The 17,533-nt window shown below is 36.2% G+C and overlaps 1 protein-coding gene across 1 annotated transcript; it reads right to left on the minus strand.

Annotated features, from left to right (window-relative positions):
• Nucleotides 1-2,276: 2,276 nt before the first annotated feature.
• foxj2 (forkhead box J2) lies at nt 2,277-17,382 on the minus strand. Its single transcript, XM_073847374.1, has 10 exons — nt 17,107-17,382; nt 16,482-16,801; nt 11,708-11,782; nt 11,505-11,585; nt 11,333-11,428; nt 7,406-7,559; nt 6,998-7,273; nt 6,812-6,913; nt 4,373-4,738; nt 2,277-3,064 (listed from the first exon to the last, which is right to left on the minus strand). Exons 2-10 carry the CDS (start codon nt 16,785-16,787, stop codon nt 2,961-2,963), a joined length of 1,560 nt encoding a protein of 519 aa, XP_073703475.1. The 5' UTR covers nt 16,788-16,801; nt 17,107-17,382; the 3' UTR covers nt 2,277-2,960.
• Between the last annotated feature and the right edge of the window lie 151 nt (nt 17,383-17,533).

A 17,533-nucleotide genomic window follows, 5' to 3' on the forward strand; every position in this document is an offset into this window, starting at 1 on the left:
AGAATATGTGAATAACTCAATTTTGACAAAAATGTAAGATAGAACCTTATAATTCTAAGGTGACGATATTAGTGTTTTTAAAAGTTTCATTATAATTGGGTAATGAATGGTTTAGCACTCTTGACCAATAAGTGGCACTGGTACCAAATGTGACCCTGGACAACAAAACCAGTCATAAGGGTACATTTTTTGAAATATTGACAATATTTGGTATTTGTAGAGTATTTGAAAATCTGAATTCTGTGTGCAAATTTTTTTAAATATTACTAATCAAAATTAAGTTTTGATATATTCATGGTAGAAAATGTATAAAGTATCTTCATGGAACATGATCTTCATGACCTCAATCATTTTGACCCATACAATGTATTTTTGGCTATTGCTACAAATATAACTGGGCTACTTAAGACTGGTTTTGTGGTCCAGGGTCACAAATTGATGTGGCTTGGTCAGTGTGAGATTATTAGCATTTTTGGAAATTTTATTATAACTTTTGACCACAAGGTGGTGCTGTCACGGAACTTTTTCAGGGCATGGTGCAGAAGATACATACTTTTACATAGTTTTGTAGGGATACACCAATGCATTCCTAAAATATAGCATTTTATGACAAAATTAAAAATCGCCGATATGGGAAAATTGGGTATGGTTCAACTCGGCATGCTGTACTAATGAGACCTGTTTTGTGATTTTCCGCCAAACCATTCAGAAGTTATAAGCAAAAATAGCCAATTTTCATATCTCCTGACCACTAGGTGGTGCTGTGCCAAAACTGTGCAGGTCATGGTTATTATAAAACACAAGAAGTTTGGTCTCAATTCTCGGAAAAACTGCAGAGATATAGCATTTTTGGTTGCTTTCTGTCAAATCCATTTGTGAATTATTCAAGAATGGTTTGACTAATCAACCAGAAATCCGTAACTTTGTGCCAGCATGGTCTGTAGATGAGCTGAGCCAATTTTGGTGAAAATCAGAAAAACCCGCTAGGACAAGTTCGAAAACTACTAAAAAACGTACTATTACTAAAACAATTAAAAATAGTGAAAAAAAAAAACTTGACCTTGTGATTTTTGAAAAGTTGGTGTCAATTTGACTCAGCATGATGAGCCAAGGATCCAGAGGGAAAAAAATCCTTCTAGAGCTTAGTTAAAAAGTTATTAGCATAAACATGCGTGAAACTTTGGACAAGTGGCAGTGCTATAGAGTTTGAGTTAGAGACTCTAAACTTGCTGTGGTTAATGCTGAGACTTTTTAGTACTATCAGGCCATGGTGCCAAAGATACATACTAAGTTTCGTAAGGATACACCAATGTGTTCATAAAATATAGCAGTTTATGACAAAATTCAAAATGGCTGATATGGAAAAATTCGGCACGCTGTACTAATGAGACCTGTTTTGTCATTTTGACCAAACCATTCAGAAGCAAAAATAGCCATTTTTCATATCTCCTGACCACTAGGTGGCGCTAAACTGTGCAGGTAGCCTCATGTCATTGTTATTATAAAACACAAGAAGTTTGGTCTCAATAGGCTAAAGCATTGCAGAGATCTAGCCTCACATCCATTTTTGCATGCTCTTTATCAAACCGGTTTGCACGTTATTCGAGAATGGTCTGACTAATCAACCAGAATTCCACAACTTTTTGCCAGCATGGTCTGAAGATGATCTGAGCCAATTTTGGTTAAAAAAAAATTAAGACAGACCGTCTAGGATGAGTTCGAAAAAGTAGTTTTTTCAAACTATTAAAAACAGCGAAAAAACTTGACTTGAAGGATTCAGAGGAAAAATAAGAATTTTCCTTCTAGGCCAGGGTTCCTCAAATCTTACCCTGGAGGTTCAATGCGCTGCAGAGTTTAGCTCCAACCCTGATCAAACTAACCTACCTGTGATTCTCTAATGATCCTGAAGACCTTGATTAGCATGCTCAGGTGTGTTTGATTAGGGTTAGAGCTAAACTCTGCAGCGCACTGGACCTCCAGGGTAAGATTTGAGGATCCCTGTTCTAGGCCTTACAGTTCAAAAGTTATTAGCATAAACATGAGTTAAAATTTGGACAAGTGTTGGCACTAGAGAGTTTGAGTTAGAGACTCCAAACTTGCTATGGTTAATGTTGAGACTGTTCTCTATCAGTGTGCCAAATTTCATAACTTTACTGCAAGCGGTTCTATGGGCTGCCATAGACTTCAAAAGCAGAAGCAGAAGAAGCCAACGGATGCAATAGGTGCCATCGCACCTTCGGTGCTTGGCCACTAATGATAGACAATAGACATTTCCTTTCATTTATTTATTTTTTAATTAAAGACAGGCGTTAGCTCCCTAAGGGGATTTGCATGTGACAAAGTGGAATAACATAGAGCAATAAATGTAATAATTGATTTCAGTCAATATACACCCATATGTATTGTCATAATATACCTCAGTGTACTGTTAAACTGCATTTATTTTCTCCCACAAATTGTTAGTGTACATGCAATTTGTTGAAAAAGTGCAATCTTTGGTCAAGAAGTTCTCAAAAAAAAGTTATCGACATTCAGCAAAAACTGAGCCATTGCCAAGTGGCAAAGATTTTGGAAGTGCTATCGTTATTTACATTATAATACACTGACATAAAAGGCAGCCTGACATGGACTGATCCACCCCAGTCTTCAAGGTCTGAAGAAGTTCAGGAACAAACTTGATAAATATTTAGCATTTAACCTCACAAATTGGTGCTGGTTATCATTGTTCTCCAGCACTTCAACCTGCAGTTGACTAAAGCAGCACCACTGGGCCGTATCAATCACGAAGCACTAAAACTAAGCTGAATGATGATCATTGTTATGATGATGGTGCTTTTGTTCCACGTATAAATGAAACTAGAGTTAGCCTCAACTCCTTTTTGACAGATACTCGTGTCTTTTCTCAATAATTGGCTCATGTTTTCTTTCCTGTGTATTTGTATGTATATCTGCAAACCGAATTATTCAATCAATGAATCCCAATCGAAATCATCCTGGATGTCCTCACTGGTGATTTTCTTCAAGGGTGGACGACCTGTTGGGGTCAGTGGTTGAGTTTGAAGTGCTGCATGAAGACATCATATTAGGACGTGTAAGCAATTCGACCAACAAAGAAAACACTCAAATGACAATAAGAGCACTTAAAAAGATCACACACACACAGAAAATGTCTTGATTTTTACGAAGCAATATTATTAAATCACAAGAATCAATTAGTCTAGCCTGTTTTGAGTTAATGAACGTATGTAGGCCTACAACTTATCGAAAGCCGTTTTCTGCCTCATGTAATCGCTCATTCAGTGTTTCAACCACGGAAAGACGTCAGTGTAACAGCTTGTAAACACTATGTCACGTAACCTCACATTTACCTCAGAAAAAAACATATTCGGTGACCATAAACTCGTTAGTCAGCTAGAAAAATGAACTCTAGAGAGGGGCACTTTGCAAAATATATGCACCATATAACATAATCCTTATTTTTACTGTTCTTCAATATTAAAGTTTAAATAAACCCATTACGTTTTTATGAAGGCCACCATTTAAGTGTTTTTATTTCAGATGCGTGATGGCAATAAATGTGAGGAAGCTGCTAAATCAAATAGAGTAAGCAGGAAAGGGTGCAATAGTTTGACAAATTAAAGTTAATAGGTGGTAAAGATACGTATGAGCAGTAAAAGATATTAGCCTAATATTTTACCTGCCTGACTAGAAATGATAAGAAAAAACACGAATGTGGTCAAGATTCTTTCCCTGGAAATCCTGGTTCAGTTTGGCCAACCACAAATGTGTACCGCAGTTTTTTGCACTCTTCTCTGATTTGAAATAACTTTTGGCAATCTACCCTGTTGAAAAAAACAGCATATGCTGGTTACTGGTTAGGTAGGTTTTGATGCTGGGATGCTGGTTTTAGCTGGTCCTAAACTGGTTAATGCTGGTCCTAAGCTGATTTATGCTGGTCCTTAGCTGGTCATGTGCTGGTCCTGAGCAGGAGGGACCAGCTTAAACCAGCTAAAACTAGCATCCCAGCATCAAACCCTACCTAACCAGCATATGCTGTTTTTTTCAACAGGGTATAGTACTCCAAATGTTTTTTCCCGGTCTGACCAACTAGTATATCCCGAAACATGACAATAATTGACCATTTTCAGCAGCAATAATTAGCAAAATATGCAAGTTTTGTTTGCTATGAACTGTATTTTAATTTTAACCTTCAGTATTATAGTAAAGAAGCTGACTCTCACGCTTTACATTGGGCCGAAAGAAGTCTGGTTTCACAACCTTAAAAGACATCACTTTTTAACACTATCCCTTGATAGTGTAAAGTTGAGTCTAAGTTGAGATGCATAAGAATTTAAGGGATCTGTTAACATACCGTTAGGAGTCAGAGGCTGGCTCGTGGTGGGCTGCAGCACCGGGGAACTCTGTGCTGTCTGGTTCTGGGTGTGAGGGGTCAGAGTTCTCCTGGGACTTTGGAGGGGAGGTTCACCCGTGCCAGGAGGGAGTTGGGAGGGGTAGATGAGTGGAGAGGGTTGAGTTAAACTAGCCAGGCTGGGAGGGTTAGTGGGCAGCATATTGATAGGTGGTGGGGCCATATGTGCAAATGAGGGCACACCAGAAGATGAGCTAATGAGGCCCTTCTGAGTGAAGAATCGGTTGAGTGAGTCACATAGCGAGGTGAAGAGCGTCGAATCCAATGCCCAGTCACAGAGCTCGGCCTGACGCATGCTCTCTATCAGATCTGCATAAGAACAACACAGATAGAAACAAATAATTACAGTGATATACAGCAGTTTTGTAGTGTTTTGGATGCTTTCTGACCCTGCATAGACATCAACGTAACTACCACATTCAAGACTCAGAAAGGTTGCAAGGACGTTATTAAAATAGTCCATGTGACATCAGTGGTTCAACCATAATGTTATGAAGCTACAAGAATATTTTTTCTGCACAAAGAAAACAAAAATAACAACTTTATTCAACAATTTCTGCTCTTCCGTGTCAGTGTTTACCATGTGTTCATGAGAGTACATCAGGGTGAGTAAATTAATGACTAAATTTTTATTTTTATTGTATTCTCCGATGCATCACGATTCTTTCTTCAATGATTCTGAATCGATTCTGAATATTTGGCAGGCTTCATTGCACAGAATTTACACTGTGAGACACATGCGCATTGCTTGACAGCCATGTTTTATTTAAGATATGCTTTAATTTATGCTGTTTGGAATGCAGTACTATTAGATGCACGAAACTTGTGCACTGAAAGACTTTCACGTGTTTGTTCGTCCTAAACCTTGATTGCGGTTGCGGTTAAATGCAGTTGTATTTGCGAATACTTTTAGTTGAAACTGATGTACACACAGTCAGTTATGTTTTCATATATATCGAAACAGATCTGTGCAATAGTTTGAATGCAGCCTGTTATAGCTGTCACTGTCTATGATCTCATGAGTAATAATCAAACGGCAGTAATGCTGAGAAAAAAAGAAAAACCAATAACTATTTTCTGTAATCTTTTGGATAGTTAAAGAATAATTATTTTAATTAAGTAATTGTTTTAAAAAGTAGCCTGCTCATATAATATATCATATAATAATGACACAAAATAAATTTGATATAAAATGTATTTGAAAATGTAGCCATGTGCAGTAATATTGAAAACTGAGAATGTAACGCATCGTGATATTTAGTTGATAATGAAAATCCTAATTAAACTGAATCCTGAAACCAGTGAAGATTCACACCCCTACATTTAAGATGGCAGAACTGACATACAGAGATTCCAACTATAAACAAAAAGCATAGAAACGGCAATTTTACATTTTGTTAAAATGTAAAGTTGTAAAGATGTATTTGCACAGCAGAACAAAATGTAGATCAAGAATCGTTTTCGAATCAGACCGTCACCGCCTGAATATTCCCACCCTATTTTGTTTGTTGTGTGTAGTGTAGCAATTTTCTACCAAATGGTAGTAATGGGAGAAACAAACCTTTGCAAAGCTTCGAATCAATTAAACCAATTGCTTCGCAAAATAATTTATTGTTTCAAAGTGTTCAAAACAGCACATGCTAGTGATGCCTGTTGGTCAAAAGTCTGTAAATGTGACAAAAACTCAGACTAAAACATGTATAAATTACCTATTGCAAATGTTTTATTGAAAGTATAACACAATAAATGCAATAAAAATATAGAATTACCATTAAATATTAAGTGTCTGTATAATTTGTGGTTTTTAAAATATTTTATATTAATTTTCAGGGCTTATTTTGTTTGTTTTATGGAGAGTGTGTATATAGAAGCCAGTAAGAGACAACTTCTCATTCTTTTAATTACACAAATGTCTCGTTTGAGATGTCTACAAATTGATTAAACTGATCCAAGATCAGGTAAAAACCATAGATGCTGGTTCAATGGTTCACCGCTGGGGGGGCGATTTCAATGAACTTGCATGTTTTGCAGGTTTACACAGATCCCTCAGCCCCCCAACAGCAAACCTTTGAAATTCAAAACGTTTTAAACCTTCTTCACTGAAATCACGTGACTTTGTAAACCACTGTTTAGAAACAATTGATTCACAAAAGATTCAGAGCTTCAGGAAGCAGTGCTTTGAAAGCGCCCATCACTACCAAATGATAGCTTCACTGTTATCAACTACCTTAAATTATAAGCCGATTGCAACTTGACAAGTTACAGTTTAAAAATAGCAGTGGAAAAAAAGTGCTTCTGGATGAACACTTTGAAACTAAACTATAAATCCAGAGTGGAAAGTGAAAGCAAGTAGACTATGGTTGACTATGGTTGAGTACTGACCAGGGTGACTGGTGAGATCAATGTTAGCCCAGTCCAGACTACTAGCAATTCTGAAACTCTCTCTCAAAGAGTCAGCGTTACTGAACCAATCTGCAGGAACAACTGAAAAAGAGAGAAGAAGAGGGGATCAGGTCATCTGGACACTCTTATCCCATTAACACGTCACTACTAAGGAGTTATACTCACCATTGTTGTTTGGAAGCTTTTCAGGCTCAGTGTTGGAGTTTGGATGAAGGTTAGAGTTCTGGTTTGGATTTAGGTTGTGCATAAAACTAGAGTTGGTATTGGGTAGATTTGGGTTGAAGGTGCCGTTGGTATTGAGGTTAGGGTTAAGAATAGGGTTAGGGTTGGTGTACTGGTTAATGTTGGGGTTTGGACAGGGGCAGGGGGAGAGAGGAGGCAGGGTTGGCGTGTGGAGCGGTGTACTGTCATGGGTAAGTCCAAGTAAACTGGAAATGTCCGCTATGAGAGAGAGTATGGGAGAGATTATGAATCATTAAGCACACCTACACTGACACATCTTATACCAACTTGATTCTGAATCAAAATTGATTTTATGGTAAATTAAAAGATTGGTAAAAACAATTTACTTACATTGCGAGGTGACTCTGTCTCTCACTGACCGACAGAGGGACTGGAAGGAGTTGTACAGATCTGGTAAGTTCAAATCAGCAAAGGAGAATCGGAGAGGGGGATCAGCATGAGGGTTTGAAGGAAGAGATGTAGGTACCGGGATACTTGGACGTTGCTGCAAAAACAATGTCTGAAGAGATTAATTTGAGTTATTTGGATACACAATATAATATAATACCACTTAAAAGGATAGTTCACCCAAAAATTTAAATTCTGTCATTAATTACTCACCTTCATTTTGTTTCAAAATTCGTAAGACCTTTGTTAATCTTCAGAACACAAATGAAGATATTTTTGATTAAATAAAATTACGGCTGAACCACTGATGTCACATTGACTATTTTAGTGATGTCCTTACTATCTTTCTGAGCCTATGAAGGGTCAAAAAGCTCTCGGATTTCATCAAAAATATCTTAATTTGTGTTCTGCAGATGACCTTACAGCTTTGGAAATGAGGGAGAGTAATTAATGACATAATTTTTTTATTTTGTAGGTGAACTATCCCTTTAAAAGCATCCCTCTAGCAATATTTGCTCATTCTCACATGCAAACTCCAACTTATTTTCTTCCACGAAGCACACAATTAAGTTTAAATAACTTATTTTTTTCATCTTGCTTCTTGATTGTAATATGTATTGTAAAAAATCTGAATTAAAAAGAGGATTTTTGAACAATCTTCAAGCAGCTCTTTTCAACAACAACAATTTGCTAAACTGATTTGCTAAACAAGACACCGAAATGCCAAAAAAGCACAGATGGGAGTTTTGATTTTTAGGGACTTCAATCAGAGATCTCACTTATGTTTTGGTGTTTTGTACTGTTTAAGAAAAAAAAAAAAGACCGCTCCGAAGTCTCGATCTGAATCCATTTGTATTTGTATTTGTATATACAGCTGTAGATACTATTAACTCTGTATAAATTGAATTATTTTATGGTGTGCTCCAGACTTATCCCTTAATAAAACATGAATAAATATATACAGTGAACTAGAGTATTTTTATTGTCTGACATACATTTGACAGTAATTATTTTTTATAGTTAGCATTACTAATTCTGTTTTTTTTTTTGATGTACATCAGCACTGTTTATAACAGAGAATTCTGGGCAGAATTTGAAAGATTCTCACTAGATCTCGCAGCAACCTTATTATGCGGTGATTTCAAACGCTTCTCACTGGATCTCTCAGCAGTAACAGTGTCGCAAAATCAACTTTGGCTCCTGAATAAAGCTGTTCTGGGTTTGTGCAAGTTCGTTTGCGTTGCGGTCCAAGCAGCCGTTTGATGTTTCTCATCAGAAACAGAAATGGCAGCCCTGAGTTGAACAACGCAGTGGACAAGCCAGTGCAACTGCTCATGAAAATTAGTTGCAACGGCAGAAAAAACTGTCACAGTCTGGAGCCCTGTAATATTACCATAAGTGTCACACACGCTTCAGTATGAGTAGTAAACAAAACCGCGTCTGTGCCGTTCAGTAACACAGAGACACACAGAATTCATATTTAAACAGTCGTTTGGTGGCTTAATATTAGATTTGATTTAAGTGTAATAAACTACTTTTGATTAATGCATCCAAACTTTGACAAATTCCGTGACATTCCGCGTTAAACTGTAAATTCCATTTTATGACTGGATTCCACGATTTCGTCTGTGTTTTCCGCATCGCATATCGGTGGCATTTCTGATACTACAGTCGTGGCCAAAAGTTTTGAGAATGACACAAATATTAGTTTTCACAAAGTTTGCTGCTAAACTGCTTTTAGATCTTTGTTTAAGTTGTTTCTGTGATGTACTGAAATATAATTACAAGCACTTCATACGTTTCAAAGGCTTTTATCGACAATTACATGACATTTATGCAAAGAGTCAGTATTTGCAGTGTTGGCCCTTCTTTTTCAGGACCTCTGCACTTCGACTGGGCATGCTCTCAATCAACTTCTGGGCCAAATCCTGACTGATAGCAACCCATTCTTTCATAATCACTTCTTGGATTTTGTCAGAATTAGTGGGTTTTTGTTTGTCCACCCGCCTCTTGAGGATTGACCACAAGTTTTAAGATCTGCTCCATCGTGCTGGAAAATGCATTGTTCTTCACCAAACTGTTGTTGGATTGTTGGAAGAAGTTGCTGTTGGAGGGTGTTTTGGTACCATTCTTTATTCATGGCTGTGTTTTTGGGCAAAATTGTGAGTGAGCCCACTCCCTTGGATGAGAAGCAACCCCACACATGAATGGTCTCAGGATGCTTTACTGTTGGCATGACACAGGACTGATGGTAGCGCTCACCTTTTCTTCTCCGGACAAGCCTTTTTCCAGATGCCCCAAACAATCGGAAAGAGGCTTCGTCGGAGAATATGACTTTGCCCCAGTCCTCAGCAGTCCATTCGCCATACTTTTTGCAGAAGATCAATCTGTCCCTGATGTTTTTTTTTGGAGAGAAGTGGCTTCTTCGCTGCCCTTCTTGACACCAGGCCATCTTCCAAAAATCTTGGCCTCACTGTGCGTGCAGATGCGCTCACACCTGCCTGCTGCCATTCCTGAGCAAGCTCTGCACTGGTGGCACTCCGATCCCGCAGCTGAATCCTCTTTAGGAGACCACCTTTCCTGGACGCCCCTAAGCCTTCTTAACAATGCAGTGGAAAGTTTTATTCGGGATTAAGTTAATTTTCATGGCAAAGAAGGACTATGCAATTCATCTGATCACTCTTCATAACATTCTGGAGTATATGCAAATTGCTATTATAAAAAGCAGCAACTTTTCCAATTTCCAATATTCATGTAATTCTCAAAACTTTTGGCCACGACTGTAGTATCGGAATTGGAACAACCATACGTTTGCAGTCCAAGCTGATAAACGCTCCGCACTGCACAGCTAAAACGTAGCATGGTTTAGTTTCACTTTCATTTTGTTTGTCGTTGGATGTTTCTCATATGCAACAGAAATGGCAGAGCTTCTGAGTTGAACAACACAGTGGTCGCAACAGTGCAATCGCTCACAAAAATTAGTCCCACCGGTAGAAAAAATGGTCGCAAAATGTATGGAGCCCTGAGAGAGCAGATGGCTCTGCATGCTCTTAAATCGCTCTCGCAGTACTTTGATGTCATACGCCGATCGTCTGCGCGGTGCTGCTTAAAGTGCAACACATTTATACATTTCGCCCTCTGTTGGAATAAAAGCGGCAACTTCTCTCCACCACCTCTTAGGAAAAGTACAATTATTTAATATAAATAAATTCAGAGGTAAACCAATCGATTTTTTAAATTGTTTAAAAAAGAATCACGATAGTTAGGTGAATCGATTTTTTTCTCCCACCCCTAGTTATTTTGTGCACAAAAAGTATTCTGGTAGCTTGATAAAATTACAATTGGACCACTGATGTCACATGGACTATTTTAACACGTCCTTACTACCTTTCTGGGCCTTGAATATGGTAGTTGCGTTGCTGTCTATGCAGGATCACAATTTCGGGATTTCATCAAAAATATCTTAATTTGTGTTCCGAAGATGAACAAAGGCTTTACGGGTTTGGAACGACATGAAAGTGAGTAATTAATGACTGAAGTTTCATTCTTGGGTGAACTGTCATTGTCAAAAAAGCTATCAAGACAAAAATTCTTCTATTTGTTCCATTGATAAAAATATAAAAATACCATACAGGTTTGGAATGACAAGAGGGTGAGAAAATAATAACAGTATTTTATTTGAACTATTCCTTCAAGGTGATGCATGCATTCAGATTCACCATAAATGAAAGTACTTATGAACTCTACCAGTCACTAGCTCTCTTTTGTTTACCTCACACTCTCATTTCCTCATTCTTATACCTTAAGCTCTGCTATTAGAGGATCTTAATCCTTAATAAAAATAGAAAAGCAGAAGAAGTGACTTTGAACCTTGCAAGGAGGGGGAGAGAACATGCTTTTGGTGTCTGGCTGAGGTGGGAGGAGCTCTGCTTGACTGACAGGCAGTTGGGCCTCTGAAGATGGATCCTGAAATAAGGATGTCGGTGAGTGAAACACTGATCTCACAGATGTGATGAGTATGCTTCACGTGACGTACTCTTACCTCCTCCACTTTAGTATAAGGACGTTTAACTCCTCTGGCTTGAGTTGAGTCAGGCGGTACATCCATCGTCCAGTATGAGCCCTAAAACAGGTGATTGTATTAGCTTGAGTATTAGTAAGCAAAAGAGTGGATTTGGGAGTGTTGAAAATGAATAAATCCCAGTTATTAATGAACAAAACAATACAATAATTTGGCTACATCACCTTCCCAGGATCACTCTGTGGTCGAGGAACTTTCCGGAAACATTTATTGAGGGACAAATTGTGTCGAATTGAGTTCTAGAAGACAAAACAGAGATGTGTATATGCATCTATACATTTGACATGCATTACGGTGCAAAAGTAAGTTGTTTTTTTTAAGATTTTTAGGAAATTAACACTTTTATTTAGCAAGGCTGCATTAAATTGATTAAAAAATGATTAAAAATGCTCAAAATGTTACAAATGATTTCTATTTTCTACTGCTGTTCTTTTGAACTTGCTATTTGTCAGAAATATCTTAAAAATGTATCATGGTTTCCACAAAAATATTAAGCAGCATAACTGTTTTCAGCATTGATAATAAGAAGAAAGATTCTTAAGCAGTAAATCAGCATATTAGAATGATTTCTGAAAGACTCTGAAAAATGGTGTTAAAAACTGACAAAAATTCTGCAAGAATAAATGACAATTTAAAATATATTAATATAGAAAACAGTTGCTTTAAATTGTAATAATATTTCACAGTATTTCACAGTACTGTTTTACTGTATTTTTGATGAACAGACAAAGTCTTGGAAAACAAAAGTCAAAAAAAAAGAGAAAGAGAACGAAAGAAACGGTCAATATGAATCATTTCCTAAAATCAGTTTTTAAACATGCCCAGACCCCTCAGATAATCAGCACCATTTCCAGTTAAGGAGCATTACATATTACATACTTTATTTAAGTGGGAAGTAGAAGAGATTACATCATAGTTCCTGTAAAATATCACTACACACCTATAAACTGTCATTTCACATTGACATTAGATCTACAATTAATCTGTCTGATGAATCATATACAAATTGTAAGTACGCAATAATGAAAAGCAGTCTGTTCACACAGTCTGACACCTCAGTAGTATTACACAGAAGTTGTATTTTGACAGTACGACCAATCATTATTTAAATTTTTAAAAGTATTTTTAGTATAGTATTCTTTTGTAACAAATATTATGATTTATTAAATCATGGTTTAATAAATATTATTAAATATTTAGGAGTCCGGAGTGATCATTTACAACCAGAACCTTGCCTTGTCAAGAAGAAAACATGGTCAAATTATCTGATATTTTAAGATATAAAAATAATGATCAAAAAATATACTATGTAAAAATACCTTTTTTCTTTTCAGGAGTTTTGTTCCTTTAATAAGACTTTTTTCTTTATTTCCGGAAAGTTGTATCATCCTGACATGTTTAACTTTGTTTATATTTCTATATTTTAAAATATAGAAATAAAAAAACATACATTATGGTAGGGCTGTGCAATATGGACAAAATAATCATATTAAGATTTTTTGAACGAATATTGCGATTGCGATGTTATTTGCGATTTAAATGTAGTGCACAAGAAGTGCATAACAAAACATTTCACAATGAAATAACATAGTATTAAGTTTAATAAACAAAACTGTTGTAAAATTGTCTTTAAAACAGACAACATAAAATAAATTAGCCATGTTACTTTTTTTCCCGGTACTTTAGCCTACTTTGTGTAATAATGAAAACATTAATTTCAGTGGAAAAATAAGTCCAAAACTCTCTATTTTAACATTTTGAGGGCTCTACAATCTTTTTTTTTTTTTTTTTTTTAGAAATTCTTGTGTTTTAATTTTTCTGATAATCAAAAAGCAAAAACACTTATTTATTTTTAATCAAATTAAAAATAAACCCTTTTAATTTTTGGCAAACAAACAGAAGTTTACTGTTAAAATCAATACATGGAAGAAAAATTATATTCAGTTTAAAACATTTAAATAATAATTGTAGTATTTTTTTTTTTTTTACAATTAAGTGGTTAATCTTGTTGTAATATTTATTTTTTTATCATATATATTGTTTTATGTATGTTTTGTACATTATACTGTACAAAAGTAATACAAGACTAATATTGTTCTGGTTCATGTTAAACCGTACTTTTATTTTGACAGGTTGCCGTGAAGTTTCTGTGTGTACAGTACAATATGATGCTAGTTTTCTCAAATGAAACGGTAAAAGTGACACTCACAGCAGCTTTGGAGATTGAGTTTATCTGTTCATGCGAGATGCAAATGCCAAAAATTAGCTGGAGCGTCACTCGTGCTTCAGTATGCGTGTAGTAAAAAAAAAAACACGTCTCCGCCATTCATACATACAGAGGCAAACGGAACATGCAGGATTCAGATTAAAACGGTCTTTTTCAGGCATTTCAGTTTTCACAGACACTAGTCCATATCGCAGACCAACTTTTGATTTATTCATCCAAAAATCAATGAATTCCGTGGCATTCCACGCTATAGTAAATTCCGTTTTTATGAATGGAGTCCGCGATCCCGTCTGTGTTTTCGCGGAGGAGACATTGTAAACACGCGACCATGTAGAGACAGAAATGACATGCCTTTGTGTAAATAAGATAAATAACATAAGGCAATTTAGTTTGTTTAATAAAAGAACAATATATAGACCTGTTCTATAGGAAAGCTAACCTTAAATGACTTCTATTGTGATCTGGCACTATATCGAAAATAAAATGAACTTGACATTTAAGAGGGGCGGGAGTTGCCGTTGGGGGGGATAGATAAAATCACAGCCTTATGCGGTTTAGAAATCGCATGTGCTTAAATCGCGATTTTTTTTGCGATTGCGATTAATTGCACAGTGCTACATTATGGCAAAATCCTTAATAAGGTTTTCTTTTCAGGAATTTTGTTCCTTTAATGAGGTTTTTTTCTTTATTTCAGGAAAGTTATATCTTCCTGACAAGTTTAACTCTGTTTATATTTCTATATTTTTGTATTTTTATAATTTAAAATATATAAATGATAAAAAATATATATTATGGCAAAATACTTAATACGGTTTTCTTTTCAAGAGTTTCATTCCTTTGATGAGGCTTTTCTATATTTCAGGAAAGTTGTATAATTCTGACATGTTTAATTTTTGTTTATATTTCTACATTTTAAAATATAGAAAAAATATTATGGCAAAATACTTAATAAGATTTTCTTTTCAGGAGTTTTGTTCTTTTAACAAGTTTTTTTTTCTTTATTTCAGGAAAGTTAGCCTATATCTTTCTGACATGTTTACTTTTGTTTAGGGATGCTCATATTGACCGTTTAACCGTTAACCGACAGTAAGAATTTTAACCGATTATTATCAGTTAAACGGTTGAAAAGGGTTTTTTTCTATTCTTTTTTTTTTTTTTTACGTTTGCTGCATGGTGAAAGAAATAATGCTATTTGTAAGTTATCTGTTTACTCACGCGCGCATGTCGACACGTGCAGTGTGGCTGTACAGACATATTTCGCTTCACCTTTACTTAGTAAACAGATGTAATATATGCAACTCAATGGCAAGTGGCGTTATTGGGTTATCAGAGAGTGAATGCGTAAGTGAATGTATTCAAATTCTGAATGAATTATAGTATAGAAAGTGCGCAATAGGCGCTCCCGTTACAATCATTGGAAAGCTATCACTCATCCTAGAGTAGTTCATCGCAATCTCATAAAGTTATTAAAAAGTAATAATATAACCTTTACACTGCACAATTAATCTCTTATTTATATAATGCCAACACTTTCTTTGTTTTAATAAGAGAGTTCGCGAAAGTGTAGAAATCAGCAAAACTGAAACCGGCACTTTGGTTGGTGAGTGGATTGTAACATAGCCTCCTCTGATTGGCCACAGTGATAATCAAATCAACATACATGTCTGTGATTGGCTATTGCTGAACGCTGTAAAACACGCGCTTCTCCACACGCATATGATAGTGGATGGAAGTCCCGAACCGCAAATTGAAAGGGTTTTTGTGATGGTGTTTTTTTCGCGGGTCTAAAAGTTAACAGGCAGCGGTCCTGCCTATCCGTACAGCATGTGGACATGTTAAAAACTAGGCACACTGAGGTATTGGCTGGCCTGCTATATATGTTTATGTCCGACGAGAAGAATAAGACCGGTACAGTTCTTCAAAGCGCATAAAAGGATTCAGTGTGTTTTAGTTTTGTCATCTTAATTAGGTAGTTATTTAATTTATACATATTTAGTGTAGGCCTATTTATATTATTCTTTTTTTTTTCATTCAGATTTTCTCTGTTCTCAGAACCGCTGCTGATGCGTGATAATTTGAGTATATGTCAATACAGTTTTTGTTGTTGCTCTGTATGCTGCTGTTTGCACGTTAAAATAAAACATTTGCTTGTATTTTTAATGTATCATCACAGATACTCGTGCATTCTATTTTTATTTTAAACTAATTTATTATTCTAATTTTATCAGTTAACGGTTAATGTTCGGATAACGAGCAGCGGTTGTCGGTCAGGAAAATTAACCGAAATGAGCATCCCTACTTTTGTTTATATTTCTACATTTTAAAATATAGAAATAATAAAAAGCATATATTATGGCAAAACACTTAAGGTTTTCTTTTCAGAAGTTTTCTTCCTTTAATGAGGCTTTTTTCTTTATTCCAGGAAAGTTGTATCATCCTGACAAGTTTAACTTTGTTTATATTTCTATATTTTTGTATTTCTATATTTTAAAATATATAAATAATACAAAATATATAATGGCAAAATACTTAAGGTTTTCTTTTCAGGAGTTTCATTCCTTTAATGAGGCTTTTTTTCTTTATTTTTTCACTTTTATTTCTTTATTTTAACTGTGTTTTATTTGACTTGTTTGAGCACAACAGCATGCACAACTATGCCTCAACACACTATTTAGCACAAGGAAGTGGTCATGTAGTGGTCTGGCCTTTACCTTCCATCCTCTTCCTGCTCTGCTGTAATAAGGAAATGTATTGCTGATCCATGTGTAAATATCATTCAAACTCAGCTTCATTTCAGGAGCTGAACTTATAGCCATGGCTATCAGAGTGGCGTAGCTGTGAGGGGGCTTCACTTTGGAGTTATTTCCAGGGGACGGTGTAGGTATGGGAGGGATGTCCTTCTCTCTTCCTCGTTCTTTTTTTCGCTCCACTCTTTCTTTTCCTGATCGCAAAGTGCTGATTCCCAGCTGAGGAAGCCAGTCAATGCTGGTCAAACTAGAGTCCAGTTCAGAAGTCATGCTGAAGGGGACGTCTGAGGTGCAGAGAGAAAACAAAACATTATGTAATACCGTGTGTTAACCCATACGGTCCAGCCAAGCTGTGAAATCAAGTCAACAATGACATACCTTTGCAATACAATATGATTTAAAAGTACGTTGTAATAGAAAACTTAATTCAGAAGTCATTAAGTAATGATCTGACGAACAAACTGATACTTCAGATACTTAATACGGTTACTGCACACTGTTTGGACCAAATGTTGGATACACTTTGAAAATAACCTACTACACGTGATTGGTATGTGTGTTCGAGTATAAAAGATGAGTTGAAACATACCTCTGTTCTGTCAAAAGGCCACAGGCTTCACACTGTGTTAATTTTTAATGCTGTCATCTGTTGCACCGAGGCATCTGAGGGATCCCAGCAAACGCTATTTCTTCTTCTTCTTTCTTGTCTTGTGTTTATCGCTGCATTCATTCGCTACCTGAGGCGTTCAAGTAACACGTTTTGTATGAAATTTCTGTTTTGGAGAAGAACAAAACTGTCGGAAAAAAGTTCTTCCCTTTCTTTCTCGTTCCCCCTCCCGTTCTGCCAGTGTTGAACGTCATACACTCCACCCTCCGTTTGACATTTGAGAACGCGGTGTGTTTCTCCTCCTCTCTTTCGGTCTCTCCTCCTCTCATGGCTGCACTTGTAGGCTTTTACTGGTGAGTAAGTTCCTGTTTCTCTGCTGAAATAGGAGAGGAGTGGAGCACCAGGCGGG

This window comes from Garra rufa, chromosome 9, assembly GCF_049309525.1.
Source record: "Garra rufa chromosome 9, GarRuf1.0, whole genome shotgun sequence".
NCBI lineage: Eukaryota > Metazoa > Chordata > Actinopteri > Cypriniformes > Cyprinidae > Garra > Garra rufa.